General features: G+C 38.1%; 1 protein-coding gene and 1 pseudogene across 3 annotated transcripts; both read left to right on the top strand.

Annotated features, from left to right (window-relative positions):
* The first annotated feature begins 1,185 nt into the window (after positions 1–1,185).
* rffl (ring finger and FYVE-like domain containing E3 ubiquitin protein ligase) lies at positions 1,186–23,318 on the top strand. 3 transcript variants are annotated; one of them, XM_052575988.1, is made up of 8 exons: positions 1,186–1,403; positions 2,033–2,092; positions 10,051–10,248; positions 14,530–14,901; positions 17,120–17,185; positions 19,269–19,479; positions 19,743–19,766; positions 20,420–23,318. In XM_052575988.1, the coding sequence occupies exons 3-8, from the start codon at positions 10,072–10,074 to the stop codon at positions 20,599–20,601; spliced, it is 1,032 nt and encodes a 343-aa protein (XP_052431948.1). In that variant the 5' UTR covers positions 1,186–1,403; positions 2,033–2,092; positions 10,051–10,071; the 3' UTR covers positions 20,602–23,318. The 3 variants fall into 3 exon arrangements, with proteins under 3 accessions (XP_052431948.1, XP_052431949.1, XP_052431950.1); XM_052575989.1 differs by lacking the exon at positions 2,033–2,092; XM_052575990.1 differs by lacking the exon at positions 17,120–17,185 and having other exon boundaries at positions 1,187–1,403.
* Positions 16,569–16,676, top strand: LOC127973194 (uncharacterized; annotated as a pseudogene).
* Positions 23,319–25,480: the final 2,162 nt, after the last annotated feature.

Genomic DNA, 25,480 nt, shown 5'->3' with positions numbered 1-25,480 from the left:
GAACAACATGCCGTAGACATAAGATCACGCTCATGCCTTGAACAACAACAACAAAGTAAATGCTTTATTTAACAAATTCTAAGTCCAGGTCAAGCTACCATGGAGGTAATTTTATTTTATTCCAGCAGAGAGCGCTGTCTTCAGCCTTAAAATTCTGTCTGATCCTAATTATGTTTTTCAGATCATAGAAAATTACCAGTCTATACAATGAGCTCGGGAATGAACGTTTCCTTTAATGGGTTGTTTAAATTACAGACTATTTTTGTACCATTCAGTAACTCGTTTTGTAATTTAAAAAATTTATATGAAAGGACATAAAATACTTCCATCAGTTTGCTCAGGTTGTTCTCAAACATTTCAGTTGATAAGCTGATTATTTACACACACACACAAAAATAAAAAATTAAGATGACTAGTCATGTCTTTATAATGGCGTAAGTTACTGAAGCTTGTGCTTTTGGCTTACCGTCAAAAGAAATAAATATAATAATAATAACCTTGTAGTTAAATAACTGATAGTGTTGTAATATGGCAAATCAAGACGTAAAGTATTTGGGATATTGGAAATATCTAGGCTATAATGAAAAATAAAAAGTATTGTTCTAAGACCGTGAAACTATTATGATAGCCTTTGAGTTCCTTTAATATTTTTATTATGTATCTAAAATTAATGCATTTAAGACTGGCCAGTGGGTAAGCTACAATGTTGAAGATTAAATTGAAATAAACGATTTGGTTATCGTTATTTAGACGTGAATGACTACAGACCACAGCTGGTGCAGGGTGATCATGTGACAGGTGTTACTTTTCTCAACGCTGGTCAGAATGGACCAATCACAGGAGGTTGAGATTGACCGGGATTTAAGAGGTAGGTAACGTTTCCTGATGCTGTATTTAAAGCATTATACGTTGTAATGTCCCAGTATCTTCAATAAAGACAAAAATTAGTGAAACTATTTTGTTTCTGAGCCGCCAAGTGCTTCGTAGAGGAAGTTTAATATTTATTTTAACTTTTTTTTTTTTTTTTTTTTTTTACAGAAAAGTAGCAAAAATAACCACATTATACTCATTATTACATATCATACTATATTATTATATTTAATGTATGTTTCATTTGGATTATTTTATGGCCAGTAGTTCGTAAACTCGATGAGTGCGTCAAACGCGTTGACGTTGGACGTGCGCGTTCTCGTGTTTTGAACTTGACGTGCTCGCGGCCACACGCTCCTGTTAACGACTCTAGTAACGTTACCTCACAAACCGAAACATCCGAAGTGTGCGACTTTGTCAAAGTTCAACCATAAAGCTAAAAGCGGACTATTTTTTGTGACAGTCTTCATTTGATCGGTGAGGATTATCGATCAGTTCGGAGTTTTGGACACATGCGGTTCGCTTCGTCCGAGGTAACGTTAAGTTTAATATCGTCCTCACGACTGAAGACGGAGAGTAACGTAAGAAATTACACAAACTCTGCAGTCTTTACTTTCCCTCACAGGGATATAACTCTTTAGTGTTTAAAACGGCTTAGCTTTGTCAATGTAAGTTAGTTGTTAAACTAAGTTACGCCATTATATGATGACATTACATCATCTGTGAAACTTCAAAAGTTTGACACTATTCTAGTCTGTAATATGCTGACACTTTATTAATGTTGGCTTTGCTGTAAACTATGTTTATTTAATCCTGACACAACGCTTTAAAGGGCTACATGTATAACTTTATAGAATCCTAAAACAATGCTAAGCCTGTGTATTTAACTTACTGTATAATATCAGTTCTGTAGTAATTATGACTCGTTTTACACGATTGGTCTTAGTGAACACAGGTTTTCCTGTCTTTAACAGGAAGTTTTATCAGGAAGTGATCTGATACACGGATGTTTGAGGTTTCCAGGTCATTGTGTGAGCGCTGAATTGCGAAGTTTTTGTGCAGAGTAATGTCCAGATCCTCAGTCAGAGGAGAATGTGTTTTAACAGCAGAAGCAGTGAATGTTCCTCAGAGATGTGTGACTGTGTTTGGTTTCTCTTTATAGATGTCAATGTCTGTCTGTATCTGAACCTCAAACTTTACAAGTCACGGACTCATTTTCAAGGTGAGAACAATAGTTAAACCCACACACTTTTATCCTAAGAATAAAATTACAGTGGCATTCATACATTCAGTTACCTGAACACACACATTCATTTGAAACATGATTAACTTTTTTTTTTAATGGCTGAAAAGTTAATTTAGGTATTTTTCCAAGAGTATGACGTGAAATGTGTCTGGGTGGAGTCATATCCGTGTCCTGATATCATAAGAAAAAAAAGTCTCATTCAAACAATGAAATTCTTAAAAAAAAAAAAACAAAGTTTGGCATAATATTTTGTGGTTTCTTAAAGCCAAAAAACGAACATGCTGCTCACAGCTTCATAATATTTTAGAATTTTTTTTCTGCCAAAATAAAAAAATAAAATTGGAAATTGTATCATAGAGGCTTAAACTTTACAAATATCAGTTAACGACCTTTTTATTTTATTTTTTATTTTTACATGGATAGATTAGTTGAAGTTTTTAAATGTCATAGAAAATAGTTTGACTCCTCAAAAGACAATAATGTTTATTAATAATATAAATTATATAAATTGATAATTCATGATATTTGTAAAGATGGCACTTAAAAAGTGAACATGTATTCAAGGTCTAAAATAAAAAATATTTATTACACTATTTTACTGGATTACATTTTAATCTCACACAACATTAAATTTTAAAATCATTAAATCAAAACTTTCTGTAGAGTTATTCAGAGTTAAAATCAGCATAAAAAAATAAGAAAAAAATGATTACATTCTAAGAACTTGGCACGTGTTTTAAACCAGAATTTTAAAATATCTATAATTTTGTGCCATTCAAAATTTGGGAAGTGTGATGTCATGATGATGATGATGATGTTAACCAGCTCTTTTTTCCTCGTGGCGTCCATGTGACCCTCATATTTCTGCTTTGCATGCGTTGGTATTTCCCTCAGAAAATGCAAATGGAGTTTGTTGTAGCTTCTGTAGCAGCGCTGCTGGTAAGCCTTGGGTTGTTTAGTGGTTGGTTACTTACGGGGCGGCTCTCTCGGGTGCTGAACCTGTAAGGACTGTTAAACTCTTGTGCAAATAAAGATCTAAACCCAGATTCAACATTCTATTAACCGTATTTAAACATTCTATTCAAAAGCAAACAATAGTGATACGTGAACACATTTCCCAGTAAGTCTGTGTGACATGTACACCCGTTTGCATAGACCTGCAGTCGTATTACCTTCAGATGCTTTCCATATTTCAGATAGTTTCCCTTCAGGCACATGACCTGTCTGTCAGCAGTCAGTGCAGGCTTCACGAGTGTCCTCCTGCTGTTGAGAGATCGCTCTCGGTGTGTGTCGTGTAGTCACAGTGCAGCTATTGTTGGTGTGTTTCTAGGGAGCGTTTGGGCTGGGGTATTTTATTACAGTCAGCTGGTCAGTGAGGGCTGTGAGAGCAATTGTTGTTGTGAACTTTGCACGTGCTGCAATGTTTGCTGACGCCAACTAATCTGAATTGGATGGTTTTTGTTGTGGGGATCTTTCTTTCTTCCTTTTTTTTTTTTTTTACCTGAATGCAAGTTTTGGTTTCCTGTATAAAAATGGAAGAAATCCTTTTGGTGGTTAGATCCAATGATCGATTAAAAAAGAAGGAATATTTGGTATATGAGGGCTTGGTTGATGCTTTAGATTTTAATCAGTTTTTGTTTTGATGAGCCAATATCTTAAATCCCAAGAATTTGCTGTTAACAACTACACAAGCATTGTTCTAGTTCATCTTCCATCCAGTAAGCACAATACATTTTGTACGTTGTTACTTTTGAAATAAAATCTGAGCTCTGTCAATTTTATTTCAAAATAAAACTTATTAGTCAAATGGGTAACACTTTAGATTAGGGAACACACTATTAACTGAGTTTTGCCTCCATAAACTCCTAATTTTTGTTAGGCCCTGCTTAAAAATATTCTTGTTTGCCGTAACCCGCCCGACCCTGTCAATTTAGGACTGACTCAAATTTATTTATTTGCTTTTAGTCCGACCGACTTGCCGGTTGTACATTTGCGTTAAGACTGACTAGGGATAGGCATTTTCAACAAATATCATATTCGAATATTTGAGCTCACAAAAAACAAATTCAAATATTCGTTTATTTAAACTAAGTTTGAGACAAACGTTATTTTTCAGCAAAATGTATTGTTTCTGTCATTTTTGAACAAGCTTACAATAAGCTTGAACATTACACATCGTGTTTTGTAGCTGAAAACCTTTAACAATGTGTGCAAACAAAGAAAAATTACAGATAAAAAAAAAAAAAGTGAACAACGAAAAAACGTAAAGCGGCCTGGAGCAATTAGGCTATTGTACAGAACGTAGCCCACATTTAACTTTTAAACTGTCAGCAAATCTTTTTTGCTTTTTTTTCTATTGTTTTGCATGTTCTTGTTAAGAAACACGGGCATGTAAACATGATCGGGGGAAAGTTGGCTCCTTAGTCTGTTAACAATAAGACAGAAAAAACACGCTTTGACGGCACAGACGTTGGAGGGACTCACAAATAACGGTGTGTTAAGAGACTAAGTTTTGTGAAGTTTTGTTTTCGTTTCACCACTGAATGGGATCCTCATCTGCTGGAATACATGGCTCCAGCAAGAACTGTTCCCTCTCGTCTCAGCTGGACTCGCATCAAGGAAAATGCTCTGATAATGTTCAAAAAAAAATTTTTTCTTACCTCTCGAGATGTTTCTTACCCGAGATGTTTGTGCCGGGGATCTAGGGCAGAGTTTTCCCTGCATTCTCCAAGTTAGCGGTGTTTATTCGTTGCTTGAGAGATGCCGCAACAATGTTCTTGAATTCGGTCACTTTCTGTGATTCTCCACGGCATATTTGAAGTACTGTAGAAGACCGCAGTTCTTATTCATTCATTATGTTTTGCTTGCATCTTCAAATATGCCGTGGAGAATCACAGAAAGTGACCGAATTAGGTTTTATTGTGGAATTTTTTTTATGGCAAGCAAAAATATAGCGAAATTCAAATATCATTTTTATTTATCGAATAATTACAGCAGAATGAATATTCAAATGTTCGATAATCTGTGAACACCCCTAGTTAAGACTGACCAATTTTTCTTTTTTACTCTTCAAACAACTAATACAAAAGCAATAAAATTAATTATATTTTAGTTAGTATTGTAAATATATAAATTGCCTAGGCCTACAAACAAACGAAGGCTATGTTCTTTCTTTAAAAAACCCTGTGACGTCATCTATGTTTACACTATTGGTTAACAGATGTCACACTATGGCCTGTGCGTTCGCTTCGTCTCATACTCTTATTCATTGTCAGAGTCAACGGTTCGCACTTGGTAAAGATAGCTCCGGCTGCAGTAAACAAAATGTTCGCGGTCACTGTTCAAAGTCATACGGGTTCGGGCACCATAATACATCTAAAACATTCATTAAAACAGCTCAACACCACTTTAACTTGGCACGAAGTTCTGGAAAAATTGTATTTTCCCATCCCTTCTCCCGCCTACCGTATTTTTCGGACTATAAGTGGCACTGGACTATAAGTCGCATTTATTTAGAACCAAGAGAAAACATCACCGTTTCCAGCCGCCAGAGGGGGCTTTATGTTTTCAGTGTAGGCTACAGGAGAACTGAGCAGCATAGAGCGCCCTCTCACGGCTGGAGACGGTAATGTTTTCTCTTGGTTCATTTCTCTTGGTTCATGTCAAATACATTTTTTCTAAATAAGTCGTACCTGACTATAAGTCGCAGGACCAGCCAAACTATGAAAAAAAGTGCGACATATAGTCCAGAAAATACGGTAGTCTAAACCGTGACCGTGTCGACTGTCACTTTATGTTTGAAAATCTATTGCATGAATCAACCAACAAAAGTTTCGAAAATGAAAATAGGAAATTGATTTTAACGACCTTCGACCTAACAACCTTTTTTTTTTTTTTTTGGAACACGTGTCATACAACAGCTGCAGCTTCGGACACACACATACAACAGCAAATAATACTTCTGCACAGTGTTTCTCTTTTTACAACAGAAATGTGCATAAATCTTTCATAAAAACTAATTATGACAGACACCGTTTATATATATATATATTACAATTAATTGTAGACATTTATTTACTTGCCTTAGGATCCCTTCAACCCTTCATAGAGCAAGAGATTTGGAAAATGTAGATGGGTATATCTTTTTATTTATTTGTCAAAGATACTATGGTGGTATAACCATCCTGAGCTAATAATTAAAACATTATTATTTAACAGTCTTTGTCTTAAAATAAGTAATTGTGGTGCAACAAACAAACAGGAAACTAGTTTGTTGTTGTGGCAAGTAAAGCCCACATATCCTGCTCTCTTAGACTCTCATGAGTGTCAAAACCAGTAAGTCTCTCAAGATGTGTAAGCTTGCGAGTATCTGAGGTTTAAGCAAAATGACTGTTTTACTTGAGTGGCACCTCTTGACCTCTGTTTTCTTGTCATCGTGGAGGTTCTGTAAAGGCTGGTTCACACGGCAGGATAATTAGGCCGATTTTAGCCCCGATTCACCCCTTCCGACAATCTTAGGATGCTCTGATTATCGTAAAATAATCTGATCAAATATTCCTGCCGTGTGTGGTGTGTTAAGACTGCTCTCCTCTGCTCGGAAGAACGTCGGGACCGCTCCGTCTCAAATCGGGGATATCCAACATGTTGGATTTATTTGGCCCGATTTCTTCTCGTGTGTGGTGTCCCCCGAGGACAAACAATCACGCAGACTGTGGCGTGTAGCCAATCAGAAAGCGAGGTGATGAGGCAGTGAGGAAGTAAGTACCGGGAAAAAAATTTAAAACAGCCGGCGTATATAATAAAACAAATATAACAAATGCATATAAAGTCGATGGGCATAACTACATCCACAACTGCAGTCCACCAGAGTACATGGAAACGAATATATGAACGTTTATTTCAACGGTTATTAATCTGTGTAGTACGTAACAACATTTCTATGAGATAAAACAACTTTCCTCCATATCGTGATGTAGCAGGTATAGTCCATGCTCGCGTTGTCTCCACCTCCTTGACCATTGCCTTTTCTTGTTTTTTTTTTGTTTTTTTTTCCGTTAAAAACAAAGCACAAACTATGGCCACTGCATCCTCTTCGTCCGCCATGATTGTTTACTCTGAAGTCACGTTTGATCTCGAGGGATTTTGCGAGATTTCCCGTCTGACCTGGGAATGCTCGGGAGTCAAATCGGTTCGTGTGTGATGTGTTGATATTGCCGTATGGCTGCACACCACTAGCCTGACTACGTCAGACTTCCTTATTCCGCTCAATTTCATTTCGCTTCTGTACACAGTCTGATACAGCGTCAGAGCTTTCTGTTTGTCACCGGTCTGGAAACAGCCGGGCCAATCAACGAACAGAGGGCGGGCTGAGAGCCGTGACGTAGATGCTAAGTGCCGAGTTTTACATTGTAGGTTAGAGAAATCGATAACCGAAACGACCGCGGAAATGGGAAACGAGACACGGGATGCAATTCGCTCTGTTATGGAGAACATTCAACTCTTTTTCAAACTGCAAAAGTCGTTTACAGCCATGTTCACTCCGGTATTTCGCTCGCATCATCATGTGTTTACAACAGGTTTACAGTGGAAGTTCAATCATAGATTTGAGTTCGATGCATGATGTCTGTGCTTCGATGCGGCTGTACAGGTGAATAACATACGTCATAACCAAACGTATCTGATTGGCTTACGGGTAACCAATGATTTTAAACTTCAGACAAGCGCCCCCTAGCGAGAGAGAAAACGCTTCTCTATTATGCCATTCCAGACTCTGTCTACGAAGCAAAGTGAAGTAGCAGAGTCTGGTTGACGTAGAACGACCAAAACTGTTAGACCCGTGATTTTTTTTATCGCCGTGTGTGGGGTCTCTCAGGTTGGGCAAATCGGCGGACAATTTTAAAATCGTCCCGTGTGAACCAGGCCTAAAGCATCTATTAGGCTGATCAGAACGGTTTGGGATGTAGCTCTAAGGGAGATTATTTTCTCAGAGTAACAGGGCCCTACTGTTAGCTAGTCTCTTTCTTTGGGCATTGTTGCTTTTTGAGGCAGAACTCAACCTGATTGCTTGCTCCTTCAGTGCCAGGAGAATCTCGCCGGGTCACATGACAGTATCTGTGTGTAATGGCACTGTAGGCCATGAATAGAGAGCCACAGGGGAGTCCGGCCAGTCCTGCTGGGTGTCTTGACTTCCTTGTTATTTGACATCTCCCTTGGCTTTATTTGTAGTCTTTTTATGATTCTTGATGTTTTTAAGCATGACATTTTTTTTTACAATCACGAAAGAGCATTGCAGCATGTCCCCAAAGTAATATTCTGTAATATTCTCTCTTCATTGGCCATTATTTCCAAATTTAGAGAAGGACATGAGTACCTGGCAAGGTTTTGGTCATGAAAACACAATCACGTGATTTAACTCATTTGTTTTCTAATTTGCATCAACACTGTTCACGCTTGACTTTCAGTCTGCCGTTTGCGGTCCGCACTCTGAAGATGATTAGACTGAGATGGCAAATGAATGCAACTGAAGGTCTTGATGTTGTTTTGAAACAATCATTGCTGAAATGTGTATACCGCATTATCATGGTAATGAAATGCATTACAAAAACAGGTGGAAAACTGGTGTCCTCTTAAAAACAAGTAGGCCAATCATTTTTATTTCTTTTTCAGATAACAAAAAAAACAGAATGTTTAAGTACAGTTAGATAAAACACTATATATATATATATTTTAATAAATACAGATTAAAGTGCAAAAGAATGCAGCTGTGAAGAACAATAACAAAGAACCAGAACATTTTAAACCAATATCTTTTTTTGGACTGATATGTTTTAGTCCAGATTGAAATGTGCGAGTGTAAACATATGTTTAGAATTAAATATGAAGTCCTCAAGTATTAGGTGTTGTTTAATGAGCACCATTGTGAATAAAGAACATGAAAATACTGTTTGACTTCCTTTCTTCTCCATGATGGGCATGAAAGTGTCAGAAACAGAAAACCATGCACCACCACAACCAGCGTTTTAACCAGTTGATGGAGAAAAAACTATTGTGAAATAATTAGAAAATAAATCTAGAATGGTCACCCTTTTTTGAGGTGCCTATGATTACAATACTGTCCATGTTCGTTATCACAGTATATTGTATTTCCAACACCAGCAAATGTCTGTTTGAGAGCGACTTTGGAACATTTTAATGGCTAGACTTCAAACTGATGCAGGTTTAGAGCCCCAGCAGATTACCAAAACCATTCTGAAGAATGTGTCTTTAAATTAAACATTGCACAATTATGCAAAAAAGAGGTGTCAGTTTTGCTCTAATGTTAACAATAACTCTAGTGTATCGTGTGAATGCTATACTGATATGTCATACAGGTTTTTAATTTCTATATCTATATCTATATATCTCCTTTGGTCAGTGGTGTATGGAGGGAGTTACCCACGTCTGCTGTTTTACCATCCTGAATGATTCATCTTATCAGCTCATTCAAACACCGTGACCAAACTTTGAGAGGTGTAACCATGGTAGTGCTACTGGATCAGCCAGCCTTTATTTGGCTGTGAGTGAGATAGGGAGTGTGTGTGTGTGTGTGTGTGTGAGCGAGAGAAGGATAAAGTGTCATCCTAGTAGGAGTATTGCACAGCTCCTGTGGTTTAGACGCTCTGGGCCTTTGAATAAATGATGGAAGTCCTACTTCTTCAGCCAAATGACTCCAGCTGAGAGCTTGCCGGCCGTCCTGACTCATGCTGGAAGAACTTGTTCATGCTGCTAGTGCTAATTCACTTCCGAGGGTATTGATTTGAGCAGACCAATCTACTTTTTGAGAAAGCACATCCTTTGTCTTCGCAGACTAAGGTGGTTTGATTGTATTTGAAGATTGGGTTGATTGAATTAGTGGTGTGGTTGGCTGTAATCTAAGAGTCTGTTTCTTTCTCCAGCTCTTGCAGTAGGTGTGGAGCATGTGGGCCAGCTGCTGCGGCTGGCTCTGTCTGGATGACTCCACCGTGGACGACACCAGAAGCAGCACACGTCACCAGGCCTTCACCAACTCGGGCTTCAGCAGTTACCCATCTCCTCTCGCTCCAGAACCAACATGCAAGGCCTGTGGAGGTCGCTTCGACAGCCACACCAGAAAGGTAATCAATTTTATACAGATGTTAGTACAAAATGATGAGGTCAAGCACTTGTGAATGACATTTTATCTAAGTTTAGTGTTGTAGTACGTCTCACATGGTCATGGAAACATTGGAAATAACAGGGAATTGTAAAATGATGTTGACCTGGAAAATGGATATTTATATAATGAAAGAGAATCAGTTTGTATGTGAATTGTTTTACTTTTATGGATCCTTATTTAATCACACATTGACTGTTAAGGTCATGGAAATTCATTTGATTATGAAGTCTTTGAGGGGATAGTTGCCCCAAAGAGAGTTTATAAAAATGATTCCTGTTCTTATTTATGATTAGTTAAAATGTTTTAAGTAAAATACTGTAAAATACTAGTTAACATTGGAAATTAGGGATGCACCGATATGAACATTTTAATAGCAAAACATACTGGATCGTGTTGTTCAACTGTTGCACTATAGCGTACACACAGCACAAGCCTGATTTCATGAGCTGTATTGAGGGAGTGTTGCACCAGGTTGACACGTTCTCATATGAAGTCTATGTGTGGTGTGTAAACAGTGCAGAAGAACTGATCCGTGGCTCTTTACTACAAACACAACATTTATCCATTATTTGATATCAAATCCAAACATTGTTAGTAAAAAAATTGCTTTTATTAGCATCGTGATTCTTTTTCTACACAGTGCAGTAATACAGTCTTTCATAGGCGTGTATAAATGCAATAAATATAAGAAATGCATAATTCAATGCTTTTTACTTTTGCATTTACTTCTAGATTCATATATGAAGTTGCTCAAGCAAGTGGCAAAATTAAAACTTTACCATAGACAAAAACATTCAGCTCTACTGCCTTTAAACCTAGCCTATGTGTTGACTGGGAAACACAGTGGACTTTAATTATATGCATTTATGGTATAATTACTATATTTTCTAGGGATGCATCGATCTGATACTCAGGATCGGTATTGGCTTTGATCCTGGCATTTTCTGCAGATCGGGTATATAAATAAAATATATGTGTGTGTATATATATATATATATATATATATATATATATATATATATATATATATATATATATATATATATATATATATATATATATATATATATATATATATATATGCCGTACAACCTCTTGTTTTACATTTTGAGTGAGAGACTGGACTCATTGTGTGAGCGTCCTCATCCAGCGTGAATTATCCAGAATGCACTTTGTAAACTGTAGCTCGAATGACAGTACGACGATGCATATCGATGTCTCAGCCATTGTAGCACTTCTTTGCTGTAGTGCACTGTCACGCCACATTCATGGAATTCCTGCACACACCGCTTACGTAAGAGCAGACACACACCGGGATCTGGTTTCCTGAAAAGATTTGTTTGAAGATATGAGATTGGAAGGTTTTGATGTTTGAACACAAGCTGTTAGTAGACTTAGTAGTGGCTAGGACATCTAGTATTGTTATCTGAACAGAGCTCAGTAGTGACCACCCAGGTTTTTCTTTTTCAGCAGAAGCTTATTCTTTCTTCAATAATACAAAAGAAAAAGCAAAAAGGTTTCCAAGCCTTGAACCAAACCAGCTATTTTAATTCTTCAGTATTACAACAACTGATTTGAAACCTTCTCATCCCGTGATGCATTATAAGCTGTTGACTAAACCAAGCAGCTATGGGTGAATCACAACATTACAAACTTTGGTTTAAAGCTAAAAAAGGTATTTTCAAATAGGGGTCATATGATGCTTTTTTAAAGATCATTATTTTGTGTATTTGCTGTAACAGATTGTTGACACAGTATTTTTCCAATACTGTACGTTACTGTAGGTCCTCTATGCCCTGTCTCTCTCAAACAGTCGTTTTCTGTTCTGATTGGCCAACTCACCCAGTGTATTGTGATTTATTTAATACTCGAGTTTCACAATTTGAGTTGAATTAAATTAACTTTTAAATTAACTTTTTTGAAATTAAAAATAAATTCCCCTATTTTTGAGAAAAATTAATGGTATTTATTTTATCTCTGTTTGAGGATTTCACCTCAAATTGTTGGTGGTGTAACGCTTCACCAGTAATTTGGTAATGAAAAGAGTTTCCTATAAATGAAGCTGTAATTGCATTGATGGGTTGCGTCTACAGAGATGTGTTAGACCTCACAAAATATTTCACCTAGGCTAAAACTTCAAAACTACGTTCAAAACTAGGCTAACTGATGCTTGGTGACAGCAGAAGTTTGGCGATCTTGTGTCATGGCCTTAAAGGTGCAGTATTGGATTTGAGAACAGAAACGCTGTTAGAGTGGATCGAACTGAGCACCAAAACACACTTCACCAGTCATCGTTAAGGGCCGTGTTTACCACCTGGGGAGGTGTTTGTTGTGTCCACCTTTTATCTACTGCATTTTAAATTGTGGGAGGCACCTCTGGTTTGGGGAAGTTCCACTCAAAATGCCTTAAATCATTTCAAATCATAAGTTTGTGCTGAAAAAATCCTTATCCATCATTTTGACTGAATGGGCAGTTTCAGAAGTTAGTAGCATAAAATTGCCGTTGGTTTATTAATGTGACATGATATAACATCAATATCTAGCTTTTAGAATAGCTCTTTTCAGCCCGCTGCATTATTTACCTCCTGATTACTTTAATGTTTCCTTTGTATTCTGCTTTAAGTAAATGAAAAAGACAACATATACAGTGAATTTGTGGCCAGCTCTTCCGATTTAATTTACAATATAAAAAAATGAATTAAATTGCCTGGAATGCAAGAGACTTTCATTTTTCTCCCCAAATCCTCACATCTCTTTCCTGGTTAGTTTTCACATGTGAATACTGAATGAGAATGATTTATTTGACATGAATGTGGATTTTAGGCAGTAAAGTATCAGTGAGTGGAAGGAAATTATACCACGTGTAGGGCTGAAACGATTTCTCGAGTAACTCGATTAAAAAAAAATGATCTCTTTTAATTTATTTTAAATCTCAGGTCAGGTTCTTTCGCAATGATTTTTTTATGTGACACAATGCGTTTACGTCACCCACAAAGCTGAAGGAGACACAGGCGCTGCATCCGAAATCGCAAACTGCAAGGAGTCAGCAGTGTTTTGATTTGAGGGCGCGGGCAAACGTAAAGAGAACGTCATGGCGTGTGTCCATTGCAAGATAGAGCTGGCATACCACAACTAGGGTCCTATGATATCCGCGATGCAGAAAACGCAGAGGGAATCACGGAATCCAGTTATAAAAACAGAATTTACAGTTTAACGCGTAATGGTGCAGAATTTTGCCAAATTTTGAATGAATTAATCAAAAATAGGTCATTGTACTTGCATCAAATCACGAGATGAGCTAATATCTGTAAATATTAAGCCGGGACAGTCTGTTTAAATATGAATCCTGCATGTTCTGCATTTCTCTGTTAATGAATGGAGCAGAAGCGCGACTTCCTTTATTAACAAGCGCGTGAAGCGCGTGACGCTCGCGGTGATTTCAGCGTTTGCTGTCTCACTAATGACGTGAACAAATGAAAAACATCTCCAGAACTGCTCTGAGACTCACTTCATGAGAATTTGACCTTTTGATTTGAGTAAAACTAGCATCACATCACATACACAGAGCTGTAAAGGTACGTCAACCCGTCAAAATAAAAGTCCGGTGTCCTGACATTTAATGGTAAATGGACTGCATTTATGTAGCACTTTCAACAGACCACATGGCCATCCAAAGCGCTTTACAATTTGCCTCACATTCTCAGGTGGAGCCGGGGATTGAACCACCAACCTTCCGGTTTGTAGACAACCTACATGAACCACTGAGCCACTGCTGCCCAATCCTACCCATCAGATATTCAATAATGCGTCAATATAATTAAGCAAAAACACATTTTATCCAATTACTTGATTAATCGATGGAATTTTTGGTAGAATACTCGATTACTAAAATATTCGATAGCTACAGCCGTAATCACGTGTAGTGTGTTTCTCCGCAGCTCTGACTGAATGGCATTGTGACTTCCAGAACACTACACTTGAGTTCTGTTGTGTTAATATTTCCTGAAGAAACAGTGCAGCTCATTGTTTATCAGACATAATGTTGTAAACAGAGGATGTGCTTCGAATGAGTGTAGCTTTTGACCCAGTTCTTACATCCTGTGAATTATTATTCTTATTATTAATGTCCTTGTCAATTGCAAAATGCAGTGTTCTTAACTGTGTTAAATACTACTTAAGTAAGTTTAGAAATAGTGTTCCAGTCTTAACCTGGCTTTCACCCTCACATTATTCACTGCAGCACGTGTGCATGGACTGCAAGAAGAACTACTGCAGCCGCTGCTCCACGCAGCAGGAGCTCCAGCCGCGGATGTGCCACACCTGCCAGCGTTTCCGGGGCATCGTGTTTGAGCGCGCCGAGCTGATGAAGCTCAAGGTGAAGGATCTGAGAGACTACCTCCACCTGCACGAGATCTCCACGCAGATGTGCCGTGAGAAAGAGGAGCTGGTCGAGCTGGTTCTCGGCCAGCAGACGCCTACATCTGACACACACATTCCTCCACCCACAGTGACCACACAGGAGCCTAGCGCTCCAGTCATAACCATCAGCCCGTCGACCAACAACGGCACAACAGAACTGGGGCCTCAGACTCCAGCAACAGAAGATGGACAGGTAAAATAATAATAATAACTCTTGTAATTACACTACTGGTCAGAGGTTAGGAAACCTTACCTTGTGTGTGTGTGTGTGTGTGTATGTATAATATAGATGAATAATTAAAGCTTCAAAAGCATCTTTTTTTGTTCTTTGATTAACAGGCCTCACAGCAGCTGTGTTATTAGGTTATTAGGCTGCTATTACTTTAAGAGCTGCCACTGGTGAACAGGATTTCTGAAGCTTATTAAATGATACAGGCTACAGTGCACGCTGCCATATTTGTGCATGCAACTGAAGAGTACATGTTATGAGCGCAGTATAACGACTGACCCGACCGGAAAACAAATGTTTACTGACATAATGTCCTGACGACGTCTCATCTGACTGCAGTTCACTGCTCTAATGAAGCTCCTTGTCACCTGTACTGTTTTCTGTGCTTGTTTGACCTGTGCCTGCCGCTGAAGCGAAGTAGAGTGCACATCTAAAATGTATCCTGTTTTATGTTTTTTAAAGATGTTCTGTCTCTCAATGAACGCCATGTGGACAAACTTAGCTCCGCCCCTGCGTTAACTCTAATATTTTAAATGCCTAGTGGAAAATTTGAGTGTGAATTAAATTGTAAAAAATAATCACGTTAACACTCTACTAATGTGAATATATTGTAAAACGTAGTCTCTTGTGATCAAAGTTTTATTTTCAGCATCATTACTCCAGTCTTCAGTGTCACATGATCCTTCTGAAATCATTCTAATATGCTGATTTGATTAAAAAAAAAAAACTTATTTTATTATTACTAAATCTTGAAAACCGTTTTTGCTGCTCAATGTATTTTTTTTTTATTATTATTATTTTTTTTAAACCATCTGTTTTTGAACTGAACTTATGAATTCATCTGTATGCACAGCCGCTTGCATGTGCTTCACTTCCCGGTTTGGTTCACACAGCACAGTACAGCACAGCTTTAAAATTAGGGATGCACCGAAAGCACTTTTTTCAGTACTCACTCGATACTTTTATTTTTTTTTGGACTTGGCGATACGGAGTACAGATACCGATATTTTTATTGCATTTGTAATTTTTTTTTTTATATTGGACACAGGACCCAAACGTGTTTGTATGATGTTAGCTGGTTAACTTCATTTATTAAACAGATACAGTCAAACCAAAATGCATTCAGACACCTTCAACATTTCACATTATCACAGTTTATTCGCTATAGTTTAGAAGATTGTAATAAAATATAACAATAACTCATAGTTGAGCTGTGTCAGAACAAATTCATCTTGATAATGTTAGATAACTTTGATAGATATGTAATGGATTACAATCAACCGAAAATGATTCATTCAGCTGTCTGACAGTATTTCCACATCAATACTTATTCAAGCAACCTTTAGCCATCATCCTGCCCAGCGCATTACACAGACTGCTAGATTCACTCTCGACATAAGTCAGGTTTGCCTAAGGTTGAAAATAAATCATGTTTATAATCAATGCCCCTATAAATTGTCTTTTTGTATGATTTAGTTTTAATCCAAATGCGTGTGCTAAGTGAGTGAACATCAGAGATCAACAACAGAAGTGCGCGAGTGTTTTTACGAGTACGAGGACAGGAGATCAGTATCAGGCCCCATCCCGATTTAAAATGACACAGACACTTAAGAACACTGTTGTGACTTAAAATCGCTTCTCGGCCTTTTGGCTAAGATCAAGTGTAGTATCTGTTCTTATCAGTTTAATATCTGATACGTCCCCCATCCGGGGACTACATATTAAATGTAGGAACTCCAGGAACGGTGTGCTTTCCCTTTTTGGGGATTGCCATTTTTTTATGGGGAAGTCGTGGCCTAATGGTTAGAGGGTTGGACTCCCAATCGAAGGGTTGTGGGTTCTAGTCTCGGGCCGGACGGAATTGTGGGTGGGGAGAGTGCATGTACAGTTCTCTCTCCACCTTCAATACCACGACTTAGGTGCCCTTGAGCAAGGCATCGAACCCCCAACTGCTCCCCGGGCGCCGCAGCATAAATGGCTGCCCACTGCTCCGGGTGTGTGCTCACAGTGTGTGTGTGTGTGTGTTCACTGCTCTGTGTGTGTGCATTTCGGATGGGTTAAATGCAGAGCACAAATTCTGAGTATGGGTCACCATACTTGGCTGAATGTCACTTCACTTAAATGAGTTTGATGGGAAGCACAGCTGTGTTGAACTGTGTTGGCTGTGACCTTTGACCCTTAGAGCTTGGCTGAGGCGACAGCTGAAAGCGAGATGGATGCTGAGCTGCAGGTGGAGCAGGAGTCACAGGTACCTCCTGAAACTCCTCACCTCTCCTCTTCTGCTTGCTGCTACGCTCTCTGGGGCATTAAATGGGTCAGGGGACAGAACAGTGACCTGGCGCACTTCACAGTGCTTATGAATCTCTCTCTCGTTCTTCTGCAATGAAAAGATGATTTATGGCGTTCTCCGGAGTTTAAAGAATGTCTTCTGCTTCCATGTGGGTGCTGTGAGCGTGGGAAAGAGCTTGGCTGCAGCCTGGGATGAATCACTGCTTCTTAGAAAGTCTGTTTTACTCTTTTCACGTCTTAAAGTGATAGTTCATGCATAAATGAAGACTCTGTCTAGATGCACCGGTTGACCGGCCATAAATCAGAACCGGACGGTTTTGGCTTGAGCTACACGTCTGAGGCACAGATAGCAGGAAGTGAACAGCAGCTGGTGTACTGACGCACAAAATAAGAGCCTTTCCCTGCGCTGTACCTGTCCCTACACAAGCAGAGACAGTGAAGCGATGTTCAGCTCCACTTCTCACGTGTTGGATGAGAAACGATAGACTAAACTGACAAAACTGATTTTTTTTTATAGTAAAACTTGCATACACGTTTGAAAAGCCAAAAGTAAACGTCAGTTCTGTATAGGATTATTATTTAAAATTTACCTTAAAAATACATAGACTTAATTTGATTTAAAAATCACCTGCTGTAGCACACTGAGAAAAAGTGTTTCATTCATCCAATTAAAAAAATGTTAGGGTAATGATTCACATCTATATTTTTTACTTGAGACAATAGTTATGTATTTTTCATTGGCTCAAGTAAAACAATATAGATGTGAATTATTACCTCGTTATTGTTTTCAATAGCCAAAAGCAAGTATGGCCTATTAAATACCAAATAAACATCTTGTTTATGCACACTTTCCTTCTTTCTTGTTTGTTGCTTAAAAAAAAAAAATCATGATCGTGCATCCCTACTTGTAACTAGGTAAAGATGTGGGTAAATCCATTCCCAGTGAATGAAGCCAATCAGATCAACTGATCTTTCATGTATGGGGTGACTAGTACTAGTGTGAAAAGTCACAGTTAATGGAAGTAGCAACAAATCTTGTTGTGAATAATGGATTATCTAGAGAAAAAAAAGGGACTGGGATTTGATTTTACCCATCAATGAGGTTAAAACTGAATGTGTGCTTGCAGTCGATTGTTGGGGTCTGGACTAAATGACTGGAGAAACCAAATCACTTTTATTTCTATAGTGCTTTATACAGTTCCTATTGTTTCCGCGCAGCTCTAGTCAGTTCAGGTTGATTCCATTCAGTTCTACAAATATGTAATAGGAAACAAAGTCAGTTCAAGTTTCATTCCCATCTGATAGTTTCAGTGCCGTCAGATCAATAATGATGCTGAATATTAAAGAGACTTTTAAAGCCCAGCTAAGCGAGCCAAAGGCGACAGTGCCCAGGAACCCAAACTCCATCAGGTGAAAGCAATGAAGAAAGAAAAAAAACAGCCTCAGTCGGACGACCGGTTGTCCTCTGGCGTGGATGAATGAATATGGTGTGATTTAGTAGATTGATATCCAACATTTTCACATATAATTACCTTCTGCTGCAGTCAACAGAGGAGTGTCATTTTCACCAGAAGATTGAGTTACGTCGTTTTGATTAAACATTAGCCTAGCATTAGCATACTGTATATTGTTGACATAACAGCAGTATATGTGGAGTCACACACTGTCCTCACACTGCCTTGCATTAATCGATTCATCTGTGTGTTTTCTAATCTCCTGCGTCTATCTTTGCATGTCTCATCTTTCTGCTCATTGTGTCAGTTTGTGGTTAGGTCTGACAGACTTGACAGCTAAACTAATTTGGCTTTTTACTCATCTCTGGATTGCTTTGTGGTTGGGGTTAAACCTTGTTCTAAATCAGCAAAAGTGAAAGTATAAATGATACACTTTCATTTTCTAGCGTTTGTCCTTGATTTGGCAGCTTCTTGTTCTCTGAAGTCTCTCAGGGGAGGGATGTTTGCATGCATTTGGGATGCCAAGAGATCCTTTACCTGTCAGGCCGAGATAAACAGATGTTTGCATGCTGTCTTTCTCTGTGTCAGTCCTCAGACTCGGAGGAAGTGCTGGCTCCGGGGCGACGGGCGTCTCTCTCTGACCTCCGCTCAGTGGAGGACATCGAGGATCTGAGCGTCCGGCAGCTGAAGGAGATCCTGGCCAGGAACTTCGTGGACTATAAGGGCTGCTGTGAGAAATGGGAGCTGATGGAGAGAGTGACGCGTCTGTACCACGACCAGAAGGACCTGCAGAACATGGGTAAAGAGTTTGGTGTGATCAGATGCGTCAGCGTGAGAATGAAGCTCCGCTCAGCTCTGAGACACAGATGTCTCGTTTTTATAGTTTGGTTTGTGCTGGTTTTCCAGTGTAACCTGCAGATTTGGGATATTTTTAAAGGGTAACGAGGTTTTGCAGTTAGTGGCTTGGGCAAACATTGATCACATTTTCTGAAGTATGTCTAAATATAAAAGTTGAATGTATTATTTCTGTACATTAACATAAACTGTATTTCATTTTTACAGTGTCTAATGCCACAGAAGGTACAGGTGGGTTGATTTCTTATGACTTCATTTAATATTTTAAGTGTTCATTTAATTTCAAGTCAAGGTTTATGTCATTTTACTGTGAAGCTATGAATAATTTTATCAGTCATTTATATATAGAAATATAATTGGTTTTCATGTTGGTTTAATAATGTTTAGAAAACCTTTAATACCATTTTCAACAAATTAAATAAAAAAAATGTCAATTAAATTAAATTAAAAGTATGCATTAGCAGATGATTTTATCCAAAGCGACTTACAGTGCATTCCTTTGAGTGAACATTTGGGCGCTGTTATGCAAATCTTCCTACACAGTGATGTAGACGTGTGGGGGCGTGTTTAAAAGAGCTGTTTAGGAGGGAGTAGACAAGTCTAACTTTTATAAAGATTATCTCTTTGGCTTTGAAACTTTAGTCTTTGCAACTTTAAGGACCTTATCTGTTTACGAACAGCTTGTAACACTACAGAGAGAAAGGTAAATTTGAAATTGCATCAAATGACCCCTTTAACCCATCCAAAAAATATCAAAATTCATTTAAAAAGATGCTTTTAAGTGAAGGTTATAAACTGCATTTTTAATGTCGACCAAAATGTCATGATATTCACACACTTGCACTCTTTAGTTGTGTGTTTTTCATGCAATGTTTTCTGTACAGACGCCGGACCTGGGCCGGCCGTGGAGGAGAACCTGTGTAAGATCTGTATGGACTCGCCCATCGACTGTGTTCTTCTGGAGTGCGGACACATGGTCACGTGCACAAAGTGCGGCAAGCGCATGAGCGAGTGTCCGATCTGCCGGCAGTACGTGGTGCGAGCTGTGCACGTGTTCAGATCCTGAACCACAGGACCCATCACCGCTGTCTCACAGGATACTGTAGAGAGCTTTCAGGTGGCCTTTCATACTCGCACAATTCTCTTGCGGCACTTTAAACGATCGCGCATAAGATATGCAGATTTCTGAGCAATAACTACTGGATTCAGTTTCAGATTTGATTCTTCAAAGTGTGCCTTCTAGATGTTTTAAAGAGGAAGCTTTATTTTTGATCATGGGATTATGTCACATGTTTGTTGACACAATTCAGCGCAACATAAATGCCTGTTTCTGCCATTTCCCACATTAGTAAACAATGAAAGGATTGTATGATCACACACAGACGGCATCTTCTGGAAGTGCCCCACAATGCACTGCCCTGGTGCTCGTCACACACCTGATTCAGTTCTCATTCCCCTTTCTTTTTAAACCCCAAATGCTGGATCTTGGGTTAGCTCTACACCATCATCCAGACTGACGCTGTGAAATGTACAGGAATGAGACTTGCCAAACAAGTCTCGTCAGATCTCGAGTCTGTTGATTCATCTCACATGAGCGAATGCAGATCATCTAGAGAGACAAAGGTGTGGTCTTCATTACAACTTGATCAATCTCATGAAGACTGTGTCCCAATCAAAAACGACTGTCAAGAAAATGTTTTAATGCAGAACAACCAGAATGATCCAACAGATGAACTTCAGTTTTCAGTTTTTTCGGTGTGAGGTATACGTAGCCCCACACATGATATGCAAGGAAAATAATGTGTACGTTTTATGCATTTATTTCAGTGTGGCCACATACTAATTCATTACTGTGTTTTGACCATGTTGTACTTAATCGTTTCCTCTTCCTAGTAAATTGTGGTCATGTTGTACTCATTTGTTCCCTTATTTTAGTCCATTTTACTACTACATTTGTTTTTTGTTTTTAATTAAACAGTTCTAAATTTTAGCACAAATTCATTCCCTCGTTTTATTTAATTGTAGCCACATCATGCTAATTAATTCTCATTTTAGTAAATTTTAGGACCATTAGTTCTCGTTTAAATAAATTGTAGCGACATTGTACCACTTTTTAGTAAATTGCACGTAATCGTGCAACAAGCATGTATTAATTCGTCAACTCTTTTTAGTCAAATCTGACTGTTTCTAAATTATCTTTTTAGTAAATAATGGTCATGTTGTAGTTATTTGTTCCCTTTTCTAGTCTTTTGTGGCCACGTTGCCTCTTTTATTAAATCGTGCCAATGTCATACTAATTAATTGGCTTATTTTAGTAATTTGTGACATACTAATTGGTTCCCTCATTTGAGTGCTAATTTGTTATTTTGCGACCTTGTTCTTCATTTGTGGCCACAGTGAATATGATCTTGTCCACATATCATGTGTGGGGCTCCACAGAAGTATGGGACTGCTTTTATGGGAATTTCATATACAGCTGCCTCTCGGTCCGAAGCCCTTCCTGATGGATGGTTTTGATTATGAATATCTGATCTGATCTGGTTTAGGCAGAGGCCTCCTCCGTGCTGTTGGCTCATTGCGTGTGCTCTCTGGCAGGACAGTCATTCGCTCCCTCGGCAGCAGCGGGACTCAGTGCTGTGAATGATCAGTGGAGGTGTTGTTTCAGCACGGTCTGCGCTAGATTTCTTCCATTAGCAGCACTTTAGACTGATCTGGGGAGGAGATATCAGGTGAACATGCTTCAACACTTCACCAGTGCCTCGCAGGTCACAGGACGAGTGAAGGCCTGCCTCCCTTCCCTCCAGCTATTCAGATTCAGTTAGCATCGACTAGTGCTATCTTTAGGCCGCGTGGATGAGCAGGAATGTTAGTGTTCACTGGCACCACTTTTTTTTTAATCAGTACCTTACATGAAAAATTCACTTAAAAACAATCGTTTTGACATTTACTCACCCTAATGTCATTCCAGTCACATATTCTCTCTATTATATACTGTTAGTCTCCACAGAAAAATTAAATTATAAAACGGGTGCCATTAGATGCCTTGCAGCAGGATTGACGTCTTTAAGTCATGTTTTGTGACCAGTAACGTATGGGAAATGGTAAAATATGTGACTGCTAATGGGATTTTAAAGCTGAGGCCGAAGGGATTTGGAAGACTTGGAATATAGCATACAAATCAGATCGACTATTACAATAAATGTATGATGCATTTGTGTTTTTTTTGTAGAGCTTGGTAGTTTAAATCACCATCCAAGCTTTCTGTTTAGAAGCTTGAACATCGTCGTAATATCTCCTTTTGGTTTTTAAATGAAGAAAATAATACAGGTTTGAAAAGTTAAGGTGAATATTTATATTTTTTTCAGGGTTGCCTTAAGAGCTTTTCTGTAACGGGAATCTCTTTCCCAAAGAGAAAACTTTTATAACTATAAATGGTAATAAATGAAACAATTCAAGTGGGACTCTAAAAAAGATTCTGCGTTCAAATCTCAAAGACTTTGTGTGACTTAAACTTGATTTTATCACTGTGAAATATGAGCATTTCTTTGGTAGTCATGCAAAGGATGATCAATGTTGTCATGTCCTGTTCAAGTTAATGATGTTGTAAATATAAAGAGGGAACACTTGTATTTTCAATACAGATGTTTGTGTGGAATGGTGTGAAATTAACAGCCTTAATTTCGTAATAACTGATAAGATGTATTTTAAAACTTATAAAAACCACCAAAGTAGATGTTGTGTATGTTGTTAAAGATTTGTTTATATTAAAACACACTTCCAGCATGTTTGTCTGCTCGTTTTGTTTGTGAAGTGCAGTAACAGTGATGGATGGTGACGCGCGGAGAGGCGCGTGAACCGGTTCTGCTGGTCTGCGGGTGCACGCGGCTCGTTCATGGCTCTGTTATCATCAGGTGAAGCTATCAGGTTTTCAGAGATGAGGGTGGGGTATTGTTATTGAGCTACATTGTTGGCTCCTCAGACTATTGGCCGTCCCTCCCGAGGGTTCAAACGTAATAAAGCGAACGAGTTGCGCAATAGAGCAAATAAACATGTCTTGAGGAAGCATGACAAAACTATTTGTCCACAAGTGTTTCACCATTTAAAAGCAGTTCTTACTCCATATAATCGGCACAGCATTTAACATTGGTGTATGTGTTCTGTTTCACTCCAATGAAAACATTCCAAAAGAATTATATAAAGTGAACACAAACACGTGGAATGATGCAATGAAGCATATTAACACTTAGCAATCGCAATATTTGTACGTGTGTGTGTGTGTGTGTATTTGCGAATACGTTTTGTGTAATTATAATAAAGTCCTGTGAGATTTAGTTGTGAATTATTTGATTAGCTTTAGTCCGTTTCAAAACACAGTTTTTTAAACCTTTAAAACTCCAAACCGAACAAATTTGTACACGTTTGTAGTATTTTAATTATTGTATCAAGTCTTCTGAAAACTCTCTGTGAACCATTTTAGATTCTTTAGATTTAGTTATTACAGTATAATAAAGGCACCACGTTGGATAAAGGACTCACAGTATCGCCTCCGCTTGATGGTACACAGTGACCTCTTGTGGATGAAAGGGAACTGATTTTTGATAGATTGGTATTTACAGAAATCATGAACATAAACATTCCCATACCGCACTTGTCCAGTGACAGTGAATAATAAGTTATATAATAGTTAAATAATGGTGTATTGTATACTCGTAAACCCTGTAGAAGTGAAGCGATGAAGGGAGTTTTAAATATATTGGAAACAGAATTGTAAATGTTTGCCGGTGTTCTGTCGGTTTGTCCTTCCTCGTCAGATTTTCCTACCGTAGCGCAACATTTTAGTTCTATCTTTCGATATATCTTACCTCATCGAAAAATCCTACTGCGTACTACTGCTTCGCTCCTGTCACTATACGTAAAGTAACTTTATCGAAGATTCTTATTAGGCAATGCACAGTGCCAAGAACATCATCAGATTGTCCTACCACTATAAAATAAACATGTAGGATGATTTTACAGTGAAACAATCCTTATTCAAATAAACCTAACCCAAATTATTACAAAAATCAATGGACTTACTTCATTTATAAATTCTCTTCCCTGATCTGAGAGAATTCTCTGGGGACAGTCATGTCTATAAATAAGGGAACAGAAATGCCTTAAAACTTCAGCTGCTGTCTTTGCTTTTAAAGGAAAGGCCTCAATCCACTTTGAGAAGTAGTCTGTAGCTGTTAGGATATATTGAGTTTTGGGTAATGGACCAGTTAAATCAATTCCAACAAGCTCCCAAACCACAGAAACCTATAAAATCCAAAGTAAGTGTAGTGTGTCTGTGTATGTATTTATATATATGTGTGTGTTTGTGTGTATATATATATATATACATACACAGTACAGACCAAAAGTTTGGTCACACCTTCTCATTCAAAGAGTTTTCTTTATTTTCATGACTATGAAAATTGCAGATTCACACTGAAGGCATCAAAACTATGAATTAACACATGTGGAATTATATATGGAATTATATACATAACAAAAAAGTGTGAAACAACTGAAAATATCTCATATTGTTGGTTCTTCAAAGTAGCCACGTTTTGCTTTGATTACTGCTTTGCACACTCTTGGCATTCTCTTGATGAGCTTCAAGAGGAAGTAACTCTTGAACTACCCCTTGAAGCTCATCAAGAGAATGAAAATAAAGAAAACTCTTTGAATGAGAAGGTGTGTCCAAACTTTGGTCTATATATATATATATATATCAAAATGTTACTAGGTCAAAGACATTTAAGTGTCTGCATCTAAATAAATTTACAAAAGCGGTCTTATATACATAGAAAGCACATTACATGAAATTAAAAGTAAAAAAGTAAAAAATTTAAATATGTTGGGAAAATAAAATATCAAAATGTGGGTGAAATAATGTTCCATTGTAGAACAACATATGCTCC

Source organism: Carassius gibelio, chromosome B15 (assembly GCF_023724105.1).
Source record: "Carassius gibelio isolate Cgi1373 ecotype wild population from Czech Republic chromosome B15, carGib1.2-hapl.c, whole genome shotgun sequence".
Taxonomy (NCBI): Eukaryota; Metazoa; Chordata; class Actinopteri; order Cypriniformes; family Cyprinidae; genus Carassius; species Carassius gibelio.
Note: the sequence above shows the minus strand (reverse complement) of the source record. Positions and strands in the feature narration are given on the sequence as shown.

Bases quoted from the DNA above. Each gene is read 5' to 3' on its own strand.
- rffl (XM_052575989.1), top strand. From the start codon at position 10,072: ATGTGGGCCAGCTGCTGCGGCTGGCTCTGTCTGGATGACTCCACCGTG. The intron at 10,249-14,529 runs GTAATCAATTTT...TATTCACTGCAG, and splicing joins TCGACAGCCACACCAGAAAG to CACGTGTGCATGGACTGCAA. The intron at 19,767-20,419 runs GTGGGTTGATTT...TTTTCTGTACAG, and splicing joins TAATGCCACAGAAGGTACAG to ACGCCGGACCTGGGCCGGCC.